A 17,904-nucleotide genomic window follows, 5' to 3' on the forward strand; every position below is an offset into this window, starting at 1 on the left:
TCTGAAAAATAATTTCCTTTAAGTTAGTTATGATAAATAACAGAAATGCTGTACCACAAAGATGAGTCAAAAATTAGTCCATTCCTTTTTTATCTTATAAATTTCTGTATCCTTTTAAGTTCAGACAGTTCTATTGATTCATCTGTAAGACATAGTCTTCTATCTTCAAATGTACTCTCGTCATTAACTGTTTAATTAATTTTTCTGAAGGACTGATGTTATTTATGATCAGTTGTACCCACTAGCAGTTTCCAACATGTCACTAGTTGTTAAACTGATCTATATGGAAAAGGCCTGTCTGATATGGACCTCTGCTTAAATGTGAACATTGGTATAGTACAGCAAATTATGCCTATAGTCTTTCAGGATTATGGTAAAGTAAGTAAAGAGTTATAAGATAGGTTAATATGATATTCAAACAGATTTCTGTTGTTCATAAAGTTAATTTAATAAAGTTCAGTTAAAAAGAGAGCTCCTGGCTTTAATGCTGAATATTCTTTACATTTTAATTACAGCTGTCTAATGCCACTCGCCATCTAATATTTGCCTTCAAAATGCTCAGTGACTTTTATTGTGCGAATTTTTATTCAGTGAATTGCCCACTGATATACTGCTTTGCATTATATAAACGACTATAGTTTACTGTTAATCTGTTTTGCATATGTCAAAACAAAGAGCATTTATATGTGTATAGGGTGTGTACTCTATTAAAATTGCCTTTAAGACTTCTCAGAAATTAGGATCTTATCCCATAAATCCAGCCTTAGTTGAACATGAAGTGACAATTTCTCCTACAGCAGTCCAAATACTTTCCAGTACAGTTTAACCCAGCAGGCGTCTAATTTCCCTGGGCATTTTCTTATTTATTTTACAGACTCTATGGTCTCCTAACTTCATGGCCTACACAAGTCCAGAGTGTTTTTTCTGAGAATCTGTGCCCAATCTCATGCATGCAGCTTTGTCATAATTCACATCTAGGCAGGCACTTGAACCCTTGATTTCCTGTATATTCCTGAAATATTGAATATGATCAGGACTATTGTTAAAGTCATATTGACTGTGTAAGTGACATAGTCAACCACCTCACAGTAGTGGCACAATACTGCTTTCACTTTCACATTGCTGATTCATATTTGTCTGCTTCAGAAACGTGAAACACATCTTAGAAGACTGATGTTTTGTTGTTTTTCAGAGAATACTGTAGTGATGTAAAGAAATCAGAAAACAACACTGAATTTTTATTAAATTTCAATGAGTTTATTGATAGAAATACTCCAAACAGTCCGTCATGTAAGTACTCTTCTCAATCCTCTGATTTTTTCCCCCCCTTAGGAAAATACTTACTCATAAATGAGAATTAATCAAAATGAAAGCTTTCATGCCCAAATCACACGTTGTTTTTTATCTTCACTGTTATTTATTATTTTTTAAATAGAAATACATCTAGTGTTGAATTTTTCTACGCAAGACAGATTGTAGTCTGGAGTTTTCTGGGTTCATTTAAGAATGATAATGATTGCAGGGCATAATGCATCCAGTGTTTTACATGCTTCCCTTCAACCTTATGTTTTGGCAGCAACCAACTACTGGCTTGTTCTTGTGCACTCCAAGTATTTTGAATTGATATTTTTTTCTCTTGAGATAATCAGCCAAAGTATATCTCAAGAAGACTTAAAATTCTTGTAATGAAACCATCAGTCGGTTTTCTTGTCAGCTTATATAACTAAAGAAAAAATTCTGAGAACAAATAGAACCAGAATAAAAGATGAGAAAGGTCTTTCACAGATTGGTTAAAGAGATTTCTCTTAGGCTTGAATTGTTTAAGATCATAGATGGATGTAACTGCTGCAGTGGCGAGCACTGGGCTTTAGGATGGTACTCATATTTAAATTTGGCCTTAAACTCCATTTAGAATAAATGAGGAGTTAGGCATTTTGAACAAACCACCAGGAATGCATTAAAGTCTTGTTTTTGTGAAAAATTAATGTTTGGATTTGTTTACTTAACATTAATATTTATAAATAATTGGAATAAATACTTTTTTATTCTTGCTTTAGCCAAGACTTTATAACATGTTGCTTTCTGGGGTAGCTGGTCAGTTTGAGGTGGGGTCCTTGTAGCTTTCATCTAGAAAAACATACATAAGAACTTTTGGCTGAACTATGTAACTGAAGGAATGTGCCCTTAGATACGAAATCTTCTCAAAGTGAAGCTGCCTTGAAAAGCTGTTCGTGTGTGTGTGTGTTGTTTTTTTCTTCTTAAATAGGGTGATCTTATTCACTTATATCACTGACTGAAATTTTACTTGAGTGTTTTGACTCAGTCTCAGAAGTGAACTCTAGTTTAATGCTCACTAGTTATATAAGCTAATATTGAGGGCATATTTAATGATATTATAGTATACACCAGGATATACAACAATACACATAAGTAATTAAGCCAAAATGTTACCAAATCATTGGTATATTTCATTTTGGAATCGATAATAAAAATCACATTTTCCGTCTTTTTCTTATAATTAAAATACTTAAAAAATACTGTTCTGTATAAGTAAGCAAACAGTGTTGACTGAAGGAAATATCCTCAGCTAGAAATGTTTCTCAGAAGCAATAACCAATACAATCCCTAAATTGAAAAAAAAATATATAAATTTAATGTCTCTATATATTAATAGTTACCCTGAGTTTAATTGACTAATCTTGTCCAACTTGAGCCTGTTATAAGTTAGCCAGGAAGTAAGACAGCTCTGTCATTACTAAGTGGACAGTAAGAGTAATTCACCCTCCTTGTTGGAAACATCTGCTTATGTAAGCAAGTGTCACTTTGTGGAGATGTGTGGAGTACATGAGAATCCCAAATAAAAATGCATCCAGAAAAATATGAGTCTATTAGGAGAAATTAATATCACTTGGGGAAACATATTCTAATATTTGTATTCAGATAGCATTTTGATTTAATTTCTAGTAAAATGTGGATGCAGCAAGGGGTCCAACGGCAGTACCCTTGTTTACATTACATAGTATACCATGATAGTGTGCAAGTGAATACAGGAAGTGAATCTGTGGCATTAGATGCAGTTTAGCAGGTTTACCTAGCCAAGCCATGTAAACATATTTAATTAGAATTAAATATGTATTAAAAAGATATGAGAGAGTGCTTCCTGCTGGTAGATCAGAGCTGCTGGCTCTACGCATAGCATGTCTACAAATTCAGGCCACAGTGGGAAAAAGCCTTTTGGCTAAAGCTTATGGAGTTTCTCAATACCCTAATACTTAATGATCTGTTTTGTGAAAACAGGTTGAATTAGGGCATTTTAAAAAAAAAAAAAAAAAAAAGTTTTCTTGAATCTGAAATTCAGACTGTCATGGGTCTCTGGAGCAAAACCGAAGAAAAAGTATTTTATGGATTTTTTATTTTCTGAATGAATGTTCAGTATGTTCTACAAGGCTGAGTGGCCGGAGTTTTGCAGAATTCAAAGCTGCAGATTCCAGTCATAACTCTAACACTACTTTGCTATGTGACATTAAAAACCAAGCACCAGATTTTCCCCCTACACTTGTAATTACACTATAGCCCAGTTTAATTTTCCATTAAAAAGAAAGTGATAAAGTCTGTATTAAAGTGTGTGCTTCAGTTGAACATTCCTAGAAGCTACTTTTAAAAAGTATTTTTAGTATTGAAAAAGATGCTTGAGAAGCACTGACTTCAAGTCACCTTTTCAATGATATTTAAAAATGACATACCCATCTAAGCCACTAATTCAAAAGAAGACAAATAGGTGTGTGTTTGTTTTTGTGAGAGTTTGGGACTTAAATGATTGAAATATTTATATTGTAGTTGAATTATCTCAATTTTTGTAACATGTAAGAGTAAGTACTCAGTAAAATTTAAATGTCGTTTAATTGTGTGCAACTTCTTTAGAACTTCTTTAGAACTGACATAAAAATGTTTGAATGAAAATGTGTTTTAAAATTAAGTTAATTTCCAAATATAACACAGGGCCTTGCAAAGTTGAGACTTGGTGCCTTAAACAACTTGCTTAATCTTTTGCTGCAAAGACAGTTTTTTAGGATAGAACAAAGCAAAAACTGAAGTGAACGCAGGAGTTTCAGAACAGTCTGTTTAACAAGGATTACTTGATGTAACTTGAAGTTAGAGAGAATGTATAATAAAAATAGCCTAATTTTGCTGGTAGTAGCATCTGGACAATTGGAATTGGACAATTGGAATCTGGACAATTGGAATTTCATTTTAGCAGTTTAAGCCCCATGTCATATGGTTTCAGATGAGTGTTTTGACTCTTTTGCTAGGTAATACTGATATGGTCATTAGAGTTTTGCTGGATGCAGGATTTACAACTGAACTAGCCCAAAATTATTGGAGTAAGCTGTATCTGTAAGTATTTTTGTTACTTGCTTTTTTTTTTGTTTGTTTTAAATGAATTTCAAAGCCTGAAAAATAAACACTTTCTTAATGATTTGGTAATAATGTAATATATATGTGTGTATATATACAGATATACAGTTAATCTTTACATGGGATAGATATTTAATTCACAATTATGCACTTAAATGGCAACCCTTGGCATAGGAACTTAAGATTTACGTTAGTTTTGATTTTAAAACTCCTGTTTACAGGGATGGAGTTGCTGCACAATTTGTTGTTACAGATGGTGGAATTACCAGAGTGTTTCCCAAAAGGTAAGAATATTATAAAATAGTGTAATATGATAATGAAAAGCAACTTTACATACTGTCTAAATCTGCACTGGTAACTATAAAACAAACGGGATGTCTTGTTTTTCTTTTATTTTATCTATCTTCCTGCTTGAAACTGATCTTTAACATATTATTTCCATAGCAGGTGTGTAATATAGGTTTCTAATCAGTATAGAGGAGCAGTAAAAGGAGTGCCTTTGTGCTGGTGGTGGGGCCATGTTAATCCCTCATTACTCCTAAGCATTTGGTTGTTTGGCAGGCTGGCAGACAGAAAATCAATAAAGTAGTAGGTGATTTTTTTTAGACTAGTAGGAGCAGACCAAGTGATCCAGGGCCTTTAAAAGAGAAAAATGTATCATTACCAGAGGGCAAAAAGAGAATGTTGAAGTTGAATCATATAATCAACTAAAAACTACCTTCAGTGATCAGGAGTAGTGAGGGTACCAGTACAGACATATTAAGTGGCAAATTTATCTGATTGTTTAGGTTATTCTGTTTCCCCAAAATGGGAGAATGCCAGTGGTTTTTACTTCCCAAAACAGTGTTTTGTTTGTTTTTTGGTTGTTTGTTTTCATGTTATTAATGTCATGAGAGAATAGGATAGTGTTTTCTTAAGAGATAACATGTGGTAAGGTTTGTTTATGTTTTGTTGTAAATAACGCAGTAATATTTATCTCGGTATATCTAAAAATGAGGAGACAAGATCCATGCTGTTCCTAGAATACTTTTTTTTTTTCTAAAAGTTTTGTTTTACTAATGGCACCTGGCACTTAACCAGCTAAAGCTAACAAAGTCTGAGGATTATATAAGTGAATCTCACATTATTTCCAACTATAAAACATTAAACCAAACCAAAACAAAAAAGAAAACCTGTGCAGCATATCTTTCATGAGATGATAACCATCTTTTTTATTATTTTTTCATGATTAGGGCAGGAGAAGATTGGTTGGAAAATGCTGAAACTTACGAAGTCAGCTTCTATAAACGGAGTTTAGATAATGACAACTACATTTTCACAGCTCCGTACTACAACAGTAAGTCATCACTGTTTTGAAATTTTGGAGCTAGCTAGCCTAATGTAAGTATATTTCTGGAAGTTTCCAATACCAGTTGAGCTCACCAACAAAGGTTTCAAGTCTGACACTTCAAAAGGAAAGAAGTATTGGGACATCACCTATTGTTAAGGGAAAGGTAGCTGGGAATGCACCAAGGACATAATAATTTTTAATCTACTTTGTTGGCCATGTTTGTCAATAATTAACAAAGCTGAGAAGATATGCAAAGTATTTGCTCTTGTTTATTATACTGGAAGAGTATTTTCTGAAGACGCTTTGGAAGAATTATTTAAAAGGAAGTCAAAGAATATTGCACTCAGGAGAATAAGACTACTTTAAAAAAACTTATTTGAGCTGAATTCTGTGTATTTCTTCAGCAGTGAACCTAATTTGGCAGAGCAGGTACAAGGGTCCACAGCTCTACCCACTGCACTGCAGCTTAGTTTAAAGTTTTGCTTTTGAATTCTATTTCAAATAACTATTACTCACCAAAGCAGTTTATATTAAATACTGTGATATTTAAAACCTGTATGTGCACAATAGTAAGTGCTCGTTACTGATGTGAGCAGCATTAACCTTGCCAAGCTCATCTAAAAGCAGATGCTACCACAAATGACATAGTTCCCTCTTAAACATATGGGATCTTTTATTGCTGTTATTTCATATGCATTTATTACATCTTTTCTCAATAAAATATTAACAAGGTAATTAAATAAATTCTTTGAAGCCTTTGTTGTTCCTTAAAGAGCTCCAGGGAATGTATTTTTAACTTGCTTTTTCATACTAAGCAGTGTTGAAAACAGGCTGAAGTCTGTCAAAGTAGTAATTGTCAGTTATTGAGTGGTGTTAGTATACTCTGTATTGAAAAATACAGACAACAACAGGATAAAATCTTTGGCTCTGATCCTAGTTTTAACAGTGTGTAAAGTTATTCATGCCTGTTTGCAGAAAAAAAGGCTACAGTAACTTTATGAAGAGACCACATACAAAATGTGAATGAAGAGAAGTAAGCAAAACTATTTCTCTTAGTCATCTAGGTGTTAGATCTGAGCTATTACAGGTGATAAATAAAGAAGTACAACTAGGTTTTCAAATAAGCATTCTTGGAATGATTCTGGGTATTTGAACAATCATTAATTTCAGTTACAGAGGAAGAGACTTTTATCTCACCCTTTTTCTTTTTTTTTCCCCCTCCTTCTATACTCTCAGAAAGTGGTGCCAATAGCTATGAAACAGGTATTATGGTAAGCAAGGCTGTGGAAATAACAATTAACGGGAAACTTCTGAAACCTGCAGGTAAGATAGAATGGAGCTAAAACTCTAAATACAGGTCTTACTTTGTTGTTGCTAAACAGTGAATGAGAAATTTAATTGAGATTTCAAAGGAGCTTCAGTTTATATAATATTTTTTTCCTTTAAGACTTTTAATCTTAGTAGTGGAAATCAAGGCAGCAATCTGGCTGTGTTTGAGTAAGACTAGTTAATTTATTAGTCTCATGAAGGATGTTGGTGGTCAGACAACAGAGCAAAACTCATATTTTATCCTTTTCCAGTTTAATAATTTAGATGTTATTATAATTTTCCTCCTTTTTAGGATTCTACAGTTACCTTTTTTTTCTTTTGCATTTTACTAAAAAAGACTTTCATGTATTTCTTGTTAGTTGTTGGAATAAAAATTGATGCAACCAGATGGATGGAAAATTTCACAAAAACCACAATCAAGAGCCTGGTAAGCAATTGACCAAGTCTTTTTTTGAACTTTATGTTCATTTCTCAAAGCTTCAGATGCAAATAGGTCTAACAGCCTTTTGTGCCAGAGTCACACTGATGCATAGATGCCAAGTAGTTGTGGTATTTAAATCATTCAAATGCACAAAATAAATCTATGTTGAAACAGGCTGCATTTTGCGCGTCTTGCTTTCATAATTATAGAACATGGATAAAGACCAAAAAAAATGACATATTGTAGCCTGTAGGCTGCCTACTAAGATCATGCTGTAGTAGTGAATAAAATCTACAAAGAATTTCTTCAAAAAAATATGAAAAAAGTGAATTTATTTTTATTTAATATGGAGGGTGTGTAAGCAGTGACTAGTAAGGATTTATACTGCAATCAACATCACAGCATTTTAGCAGAAATTAATGAAATACTCACTTAGCCCTTTTACTTCTAACATATAGTCATAGAATTATGTTTAGGTATAAATGAGAAGAAGAAAAAGGTAAAGGTAAAGGAAAAACTAAATCATTATGTAGTACGTTGGGAAAGGGGAGACACACAATGGAAACAATTACGGAACAACTGGATAAGGCAGTGTTGCTTGATTGTTTGTATATTAAGGGAATTGGTAACTATGGTCATTGTAGGTATTAGAGCTAGGTAAATGCATTGCTTAAAATGTCAGAGCTAAGGAAAAAAATGAAAAAGAGAGAAATTTATTTGAAATGAATGACTGCAGCATTATGGTAATTATTTTGCTCAGGATATAATGCGTGGAAACAGTTATGTGTGTATATTCACACATATTGCAAGAAAAAGAGAGAAACATGCTAATAATCAAAGCTAAATAGAGGTGGTGGGCTTCCCTTATCACATATGATTACCATACTTTGAGATTGGTGAAGCTTTGCAATCAAAAAGATACTTGGTAAATGTTTTCTAGGCTTTCTTTATACACTCAAAATACATGCAAATGCACATGTCTTTTCTCTTTTACTTTATACCTGAAATCTTGGTAAGTCTCCCCCTCCCCCCCCCCAAAGGTAGGTTAATATACAGATATTGAAAATCACATCACTTGTTCTTGTCTTGATTGACAAATATCAATGAAAAATACTGTTTCTTTTGAAACACTTTTATTGTGAAGAAACATTTTTTGTGAAGATTACTATACTTCTGTTTTTTAGTGCAACAGTGAAATCTGTGGCTGTGAAAGAAACAGTATGGTAAGAATATATTCAGTTTATGAATATCTGTTATTGAAAAAATGACTAATTTTCTCTAGATTTATCTAGACCATTATTCTATCATGTTATTATTTGAGGATTAATATTTTGAAAACTTAGCCATTTGTGAAAATTAGAAGTAGAGAGAGTAAAAGAGGGAATAAAAGTCAGGTGAAGTGTTTGTTTCAAGAATCATTACAGTAAGATTATGAGTAAGATTATGAGAACTAGAGGGAAAAAGAAAAACAACAGAGTAAGACCAAGAGAGAATGAAATGTAGAAAAATGTGAAAAAGATAACTTTCAAAACACAAGGTAATCCTGAAAAAATTGAATAATTTAAAAAAAAAAAAAAAGAAAGAAAACTAGAAGAGTACCTTAGAAAAAGGTAAATGCAAAGTGAAAAGTACCAGAGTACGTGATGTACCCTTCAACAACCATTAGTTATCCTCCCTTCCTCTGTTTCCTGACTGTTCAGAATTTGGGTATCACATAGCTCTGCTGGCACGCAGGAGAGTACAATTTCAGCAGCTATCACAGTATCAGATTCTGCCATGTGCTTAAAAAGCTTTCTCTGCTCAGGTCTTCTGCAAGTTCTTTTGTGGAGTTTGAAGAATGTTAAAAGCAGGAGTTATAACAATAATGGTAATCTGGGAGTCTATTTGGCCTCACTGCTATCTCCTCAATCTCTGATTACAAGGATCTTTTACAAAGTACAAAGCATAGGGAACCAGTGGTCTTCCCAGTCCTGCACCTGACACCTGGAAGAAACTCACCGGGCAAGCTTGAAACATATAGAAATGTGAAAATAACCATGAATAGCAAGACTGCCTTTAGGACCTTTACCATTGGAAGCTGCAAATTGTAAAGGACTTTAAACATGGCTTGAAAGCATATCAGAAGTTGTAGCCCCTTATTATGAGTGAAGATTCAGTTATCATCCAATTTCATAAGGATATAGCACTCTTACAGCTACCAAAAGATTGAGTAAATAAGAATTTACAAAACAACTTTTATGAAATTAAGCCACAAATAAGCCTTTAATCTCCACAAACTTTTATAGTACTGATAATGCTACTTATTTTAGCATAGTATTGGCCCTTGGCTATGGGGTTGTGATTTAGCCTCATAGATTGGAAGATATTTCTGAAGTGTTGAATAAAAAAAATAATTTCTCACAGTTTTCTCTTGGCAAATTCTACAAAACTTATTTTACTTTTTTATAATAGCATGTGGATTGTGTTATCCTTGATGATGGTGGATTTCTTTTGATGTCAAATCGGGATGAATATACTCAACAGGTATGTTTATTTTTAAGTACAGTTTTTAACAACATAATTGTTTACTTTTTCATAAGAAAACTACTTGGAAGTACTTTCATTTAACTCTATACATTCTACTTCATCAGATTGGAAGATTCTTTGGTGAAATTGACCCTGGCCTGATGCGAAACCTAATTAATATGTCCCTCTATGCCTTTAACAAGTCGTATGACTATCAATCGGTCTGTGATCCTGAAGAAGAACCAAAGCAAGGAGCTGGAATTCGTTCAGCATACGTGGTCAGTAGTCTCTCATGAGGTTACTGGCATTCCTTTAAAAGCATGCAGGTGTATATACAAATCACATAATCTTTGTTCTTTTTATTTTTTTATTTTTTTTTCCCCAGCCTACAATAACAGATATTTTGCATCTAGGATGGTGGGCTTCGGCAGCTGCCTGGTAAGTACAAGTGTGTAGGAAATCTGTATGTCAAAACTGGAATTCTTCAGTAGTTTAAGACTATTAGTCTTCCCCCCCCCCCCCCCCTCCCCCCGCAAACAAAAACAAAACCTCTGAATCCTTAGTTTTTGTCATTACTTGAGGTGAAAATTCTTATTTCTCCAAACTCCTTTGAACATTCAGTGATCTGTTAACAGTCAAATTCAAAACTGCTCTTGCCAGGTTTTGTGACTGTGTGCTCTGACTCTACAGACAGCTTCAGCAAGTAAACTGGGATTAATAGTCTGATTGGTAGCTGTGAAGGTTCAGATGAAAGGCTAAGCGGGCCTACGGGGAAGGAAACTTTATCAGGAAGTTTAGTGATAGGACAAGGGGAATGGCTTTAAACTAAAAAAGGGGAGGTTTAGATTAGATATTAAGAAGACATTCATTAGTTTAAGAGGTTGGTGAGGCGCTGGAACAGGTTGCCCAGAGAAGCTGTGGATGCCCCATCCCTGGAACTGTTCAAGGCCAGGCTGGATGGGGCTTTCGGCAATCTGGTGAGTGGGATGTGTCCCTGCCAATGGTAGGGGGTTGGAATTAGATGATCTTTAAAGTCATTTCCAACCCAAACAATTTTATGAAATTATATTCAGAATTATTGGTCATTTTCAAAAGCCATGTAGACAACACTATCAGCTACTACCCCCACACCAAACTGGGGTAAACTGCTGGGGCTGATGTCATTTTTACACTGGTGTTAATTGCGCTTATGGAGACTCTCTCTTCATTTTTGTAAAGTTTCGTGATACTTATTTTTTAGAGTAATTACCAAGCTGGAATAAATTACCTATTTTGTGGAGTTAAGAGTTAAAATATATAGCAGCTGAACAAACATAGTTATTTTCTCACAGCTAGCATTGTGAAGATTATATGTTGTTTTTTATTGTTGGTTACATTTTGTTAACAGCAACAGCTAAAATCTTGGTTTTCTTGGACAACAGCAAACCTCAAAAACTGGAGATGGGCAGTAATCCAGAAGAGAAACTTGAGCTCTTCACAAACAGAGAAACTTTAGTGTATCAATGTTCAGATCAGACTTGCTGGTCTGGACTCAATTTAGACCTGAGGTTTATTTCGTGTGATGTTTAACTTGAAAGTACCACATGAAAGTTCTTTCTGTGGACATGTTTTTAATGGAATCTAGGTCAGGAGCAGGCAGAGAAAGCCATTAAGCAAGCAAAGTGAAAAGCGCTGACCAAAAATGGATTCAGTGAGGCACCTGGCAAAAGGAAACTTGGAGAAATAAGAGAAAGCAGGTTGAAGAAAACTATAATGTTTCAGGCAATAATGTGAGATAGAAGAGTGATAATTTTCAAAAATGTATGTGGGATACATCAGCATTTAGTTAAGACAATATGTATTGTTTCTCCTTCATGTTTTTTAACTCAGACTTTGCCGTATTTCCAGGCTGCCTTTTTCACTCATTCCCTGTAAATTCTGTGCCCCCTTATGAAGGGCTGCATGAGGATTACTGTTTTCAGTCAGAAAATTCTATCACTGTTGAACGGTATTAGGTCTCTTACCATCCATGACAGTTGGTACGCTGTCCATCTGATGATGATTCAAGGCAGAAAGGTGTGGAAGTGAACCCAGAGCTCCTTCAAGCACTACCTTGACTGGAAAGATGACAGGCAGAGTCAGTTTTGCGACACGTAGATCACAGTGGCTTAGGAGAAAAGGAAAAAAAATCCTAGAGGTTGAATAAAATTATACAGTCCCTTCCTGCTGCAGAACAGGCATTGTAATAATGTGATAAGGAAAGATCAGGTCACGTTTGTAGTTAGAAGCAATCCTAAAACATAACAACAGAAAGCTACAATTTTAAGGTTTATGTAGAAGCAGTGAGACAAGGAATGTAACTCGATTCCTGTTTTGGTAGGTGAGTAGAGGAGAACAGGGCGAACTGGCTAGCCAGTACTTGCTTCAAGTAAATAACATTGGAAAAATGTTACCATGAGGGAAGAAAAATAATTTTGAAATAAGTAGAGCTTTTTAAACCTAAGTGTTTTGGCATCATCTAGGATGAAAATATATTCCATACCTCAAGAGCATGAATGAAGATGATTTTAAAAGTCAATGGTTGCAGTCATTTTTGTAATATACTTGTTATGTGCCGGTGTTCATCTCCTTCTCAGCAATTTAATGAGCCTTAATTAGTGTAAAGTATCTAATTCAGGAGCATTTTCCCAGGGTAGGGTGGGGGTGGGAAGTTCAGAAGTTCTTGTTGGTTTGAGTGCTGGAGGAACACCACCATGCCTCTTCCGCCTCCTGCACAGAGATAAAAGGAAGGCATGGATGGCATGATAATGTTTCCATTATGTGAGTTATGGGCGTAAATGATGGTAAATTTCAACAGTGGAATAAAAGATTATTGTGAAAGAAGACATGAGAGAAACTGGAAGGAGTAAAACTGTAAAATTAAAAAAAACACAGCTTTAATAACTGGTAAAAGTATAATTATCTGTGATAATTCTGCTATTAATTACTCTTGTTTGAGTAATTTTTAAGGACCCAGTAAAACACAAAGAAGACAAAAAAACTTTTAATTAATATATATTGTCTTTCTGTGTTCAGGTCTATCTTACAGCAGCTGTTTTTGAGCTTGACTTTCCCACGTTTCCTTGAGGCAGGTAAGTCAAGAGAATGTTAGAGAGTCAACTTTGACTGAAACAGAAGGTAAGAATCTAGGCTGGGAGCCATATTTGGATCTCCCCATTCTGTCCACAACTTTTAAAATGTCATTATTTATTTATTTATTTTACTCTTTCTGGCAGCTGATATGGAAGATGATGATTTCTCTGCTGCCCTGCCTAAAACAAGTTGCATCACTGAGCAAACTCAGTATTTCTTTGAAAATGATGATAAATCTTTTATTGGTATTGTAGACTGTATAAACTGTTCAAGGTAAGTCTTCTTCAATATTAGTAATAGCTTTTGAATATTCATTTTTTATACAAAAGATAATGACACCCTTACAAGACCAAAAATGTATTTTGGATTAATTACGTTAAGCTCACATAAGCAAAGTAGAGAAGTATACAGGCTGATAAATTGCATTCTTTTTGTATTTGTTTAGAATGAATTTTAATTGTAATAATTGAATTATCATAGAAACATTTTACTCAAATTTTTGTTTAATAGTCTATATACTATGTGAAAATAGATCTTGTATTTCTGTTGCTATTGTTCTTTTTTTTATTTATTTATTACATGAATTTAAGAGATTCTGTAATATTCAGAAGCAGATTATTTCCTTTAATCTGGTTATGTGTTGGAATTTATGATGATCAAGAAGATTACGCAATTTATCTTCAAATTTACCTTCTAGTCCATAGCACTGATGATTTAAGAGCTTTCATAGAGTGTATTAACTTCAGTATTTATCAGGGTAATCTGAGGGTATTGTTGGAAGGCTTGGAAATATTTTGTCTTGAGTAAAAAAATAGTTGGATTTTCTAAAGGTGATTCCTTCACCCCCACACAGCACACGTACCCTAAACATGTTTCTTTTCCATCTTACAGACAGGTTTATGTATGTTGGTTTTTGTTTGTTTGTTTGGCTGTTTGTTTGTTTTTCAGTGTTGCTAGGAGAAAAATTGGTGCTGAACTGATTTTATTTCTCAGTATAGCTACTGCTTTAGCAGCACTGAGCTGTAAAATCAATTATAGGCCTTATATGCTCTTTTCCATTTTTTTTTCCTCTAATAAATCTAGTTGAAAGAGGGAACCATGTAAATGTCAAAAAGATTACAAAATTTGTTATAAATGTTTCTTACTGTTCATTAATAGAAAAGATGAACAGTAGAAGGCAGTTTGATTCTTAGAACTTGGATTACTTTTTATTCCAATCATGTGTGTCCTTCTCATATATGGTTTTCTTTGTTTCATTTAAGCATATTTCTTGGTGGCTTTTTTTCCAGACTTTATCATGCAGAGAAGATTTCAAACACCAATCTAGTATTCATTATTAGTGACAGCCAACTGCTGTGCCGCTCCTGTGATCCAAAACCACTGATGCAAGCAGAGAAGCCGGGTATCCTTTAAAATCATGTTATTTAGTTATGTAGGTTGATTTTTTGAGCTATGGAATACTGCAATATATTTGGAAAAGAATGACCTGATCATGTATATATTAGTAGCATGCTTGCCATCAGAGTACTTGAGGCAGCAGATATTTGTGGATGATACCACAAAGTGTCTGAGGCAGCAGTCAGAGAGGTAGAGAGCAAAGCTGTTTTTTGTGAGGACCTAAACAGGAATGGGCTCAGAGGAACTTAATGAAGCTTCCACAAGGCAGGTGCAAAGTCTTCCAGGACAGAATGCCATGCAACTGGACAAGCTGGGGACTGAGTGATGAGAAACAGCTTTACGGTAAAGGACTTGAGGAGAAGAAATTGAAAATCAGTTGGCAGTATGCCTAGCAATAAAGAGGGCCAGTCACATCATGGGGTATGTTAGCAGGAGTGTAGCCAGCAGGCTGGGAGAAATGATCCCTCCCATCTCATCCGCACTGGTGAGACTGCATCTGGAGTGCTTTGAATGGTTTTGGACTCCCCAGTACCATACTGACATACTGGAACAAATCACAGAATCACAGAATGGTTTGGGTTGGAAGAGACCTTAAAGATATCTAATTCCAACCTCCCCTGCCATTGGCAGGAACACGTCCCACTAGACCAGGCTGTCCAAAGCCCCATCCAACCTGGCCTGGAACACTTTCAGGGATGGGGCATCCACAGCTTCTATGGGCAACCTGTTCCAGGACCTCACTATCCTCAGAGTAAAGAATTTCTTCTTAATATGCAATCTAAACCTACCCTTTTTTGGTTTAAAGCCATTCCCCTTTGTCCTATCACTATACCCCGTCAGAGTCCCTCCCCAGCTTTCTTGTAGGCCCCCTTTAGGTACTGGAAGGCCTCTGTAGGGCCTCTCCAGAGCCTTCCCTTCTCCAGGCTGAACAACCCCAACTTCCTCAGCTTCTCTTCATAGGAGAGGTGCTCCAGACCCTTGATTATCCTCGTGGCCGCCTCCGGACTCATTCAAATAGTTCCATGTCCTTGTGCTGGGACCCCAGAGGTGCAGTAAAGGACCATCAAGGTCATTGGCAGCTGAAGTGCAGGACTTACAAGAGGAGCTTGAGACACCTGGGTTTGTTCAGCCTTAAGAAAAGGCAAAGGTATGTCTGTCTAGAGAAATAAGAAAAGAGGGAAACACCAAGATAAAAAAAAAGGGTTTGGTCAGTAAAAGTTGAGTGCTACACTAATGCCTGTAACACTCAGGCAAAGCGATTGAGGCACTTAAGTGTGTGCTTACTGCCAATGAGAACTACTTACTCCTTGTGGAAATTGTTTTCCAGCTTTCCAGTTTTCCAGCTGCTAGCACAGAATTTGTTCAGAGCTTCAGGTTGGAGACATAGGATGATATACCTGCCAAGTACAGTCCTTGCAGCGCACGCATAAAAATAAAAATCATGTGAAAGGTTGTTCTAACGTAAAACAATCTCCTGAAAGAAAAGCAGATGGTAGAGATGACTGTATTTCTTTAGCACAAGTAATGCGTTCATTGCCACATTAATAAAATGGGAATTCCATCTACGCTTGGGCTGAAAAAGGAAGTTACATTGGGGTGGAAGTAATATTCATGTCATCACAGAGCTATGTAAACACAGCCTAATATTCTAATTGGCTTCGGTCCATGACAGTTTGATTAACTGTTGCTACTGTCTGAATTTATGGAGAGGACTTGCTACAGAAAATGAAGCACGTTTGATGGGAAATGGTCACATTACTTGCATTTCCCTGTGGGGTTCCAACCTTCCAGAGAGCAGTCTGAGCAGCTGGGTGGGCTTATATTGACTAAGTGAACTATTTTATTTTTCATTTCAACTATGCAGTACTAAGCTAACCTCTCTTTTCTATAACTAAGATACATTGTGAAATGCAGGTGTAGCATAACATCACATAGATAGGCAGAATGACCTTTAGGTGCTATTCAGATGGTTATTATTAGGCTCTGCTTCCTTCGGGCTGGTACAGCTTTGCTTGTACACATGGTCTTTTAGAGTTTTTCTATGTTTCTATTTCCTTTTCACCTGGGACCCCACAGAGGAAAGGGGAGGTGAGTCTGATAACATCTGAATGAAGACAGAAATAGATTGCAGAGCTGTAGAACTAAACTCCCTGTCTTCTTTCCTTTCCTTCCATCGGGTTTTTATATTCACAGCAAAGCAATGCATGAATAGGATTGATTCAAGTATAAGTTAGAGCTACTAAGACAGGCAAAAGTTTCAGCAGTTGAACTTTCAATGTTTTTTAAAAAACTCTAGCTTAGCTTTAATATGTGTACTACCAACAATGCAATTGATTAAAGGGAAAAAAGTGACATACAGAATGGTAATATAAACAGGTTAAACAGAAGACTGTTTGCAGAGTTCACTGTACTAGAGCCTTTCTAGTGTGCTGCAATGATTTCTGTGCCTTGTTAGCCTGTAGCTAATGTGAGGTATAGCATATATGCTTAAATATCAGCAGTTATGAGTTTCACATAAACTAATGCATTACTTCATATTTACAGTTAGCTAATTAATAGCATATCCCATTTCTACACTGCTGTTCTGCTGTTGTAGTTTGTAGTAGTTAGTCATCTTCACTGAATTGCTTATAAGATCCAGCTAAGTTTTCTATCATTTACTATCAAAATCTACAGTGGAATGATTTTGTCTATGATATTTAGGGTTGTATACTTATCATAAAGCAGGTAGTTCTTATAGGTCTTGGATTATCATTAAACTTGTCCCACAAAAGTAAAATCAAAATGTTAATCCTGGTAATATATGATGCAAAAAAAAAAAAAAAAAAAAAAGTCATGTTCCTTAACAAGCAAAACAGATGAAGGACCAAATCCTTGTGAAATGGTCAAACAGCCTAGATACAGAAAAGGTCCTGATGTCTGTTTTGATGAAGCTAAACAGGTAAAATTGAACTTGTAACACTTTAGAACTATCTTTAAGAACAATTGTAGAGTTGTTTTAGAAGAGTAGGGAAAGCTATGTTTAAATGTACCTTGTTGCCTGATAACCTCTCTATCACTAAACATACTGTTCACTCTAGACCATAGTCACTCTACTTCAAGTATCCCATGATTTACATAAAATTTACAGCTGCTTTCTTATCTGCCTTACCTGTAACCATTGTACTTTCACACAGGATTCTGACTAAAAAAAAACACATCATCTAACATAAAAATGATCTGCCTGCGGTGTTGTGAAACTCAGTTCTTCTGTGGATTTGGCAAACAGATGATAATCCTGGTTTAGAACTAGCATTTATTTATTAGTATTTCCAAATATTATTTAAGGTGTTGTTAAATGGTTAAAGCCATCTGTTCTAGGATGTTGTTCCTCTTAGAAATTCTGCAAATGTGT

At 35.2% G+C, this 17,904-nt stretch overlaps 1 protein-coding gene across 6 annotated transcripts in view; it reads left to right on the top strand.

Moving 5' to 3' along the window:
* Positions 1–17,904, top strand: part of CACNA2D1 (calcium voltage-gated channel auxiliary subunit alpha2delta 1) — a 415,542-nt gene that overhangs the window by 385,882 nt on the left and 11,756 nt on the right. For all 6 annotated transcript variants that reach the window (XM_083821355.1, XM_083821352.1, XM_083821356.1 and 3 more), the window contains 14 exons: positions 1,193–1,290; positions 4,311–4,395; positions 4,638–4,700; positions 5,649–5,752; positions 6,983–7,069; positions 7,435–7,502; positions 8,681–8,719; positions 9,948–10,019; positions 10,127–10,279; positions 10,387–10,439; positions 13,056–13,111; positions 13,256–13,385; positions 14,402–14,514; positions 17,369–17,451. In XM_083821355.1, the coding sequence (XP_083677481.1) occupies positions 1,193–1,290; positions 4,311–4,395; positions 4,638–4,700; positions 5,649–5,752; positions 6,983–7,069; positions 7,435–7,502; positions 8,681–8,719; positions 9,948–10,019; positions 10,127–10,279; positions 10,387–10,439; positions 13,056–13,111; positions 13,256–13,385; positions 14,402–14,514; positions 17,369–17,451 (1,204 nt within the window). The remainder of the gene's footprint in view (positions 1–1,192; positions 1,291–4,310; positions 4,396–4,637; positions 4,701–5,648; positions 5,753–6,982; positions 7,070–7,434; positions 7,503–8,680; positions 8,720–9,947; positions 10,020–10,126; positions 10,280–10,386; positions 10,440–13,055; positions 13,112–13,255; positions 13,386–14,401; positions 14,515–17,368; positions 17,452–17,904) is intronic.

Source organism: Anser anser, assembly GCF_964211835.1.
Source record: "Anser anser genome assembly, chromosome: 1".
Lineage (NCBI taxonomy): Eukaryota > Metazoa > Chordata > Aves > Anseriformes > Anatidae > Anser > Anser anser.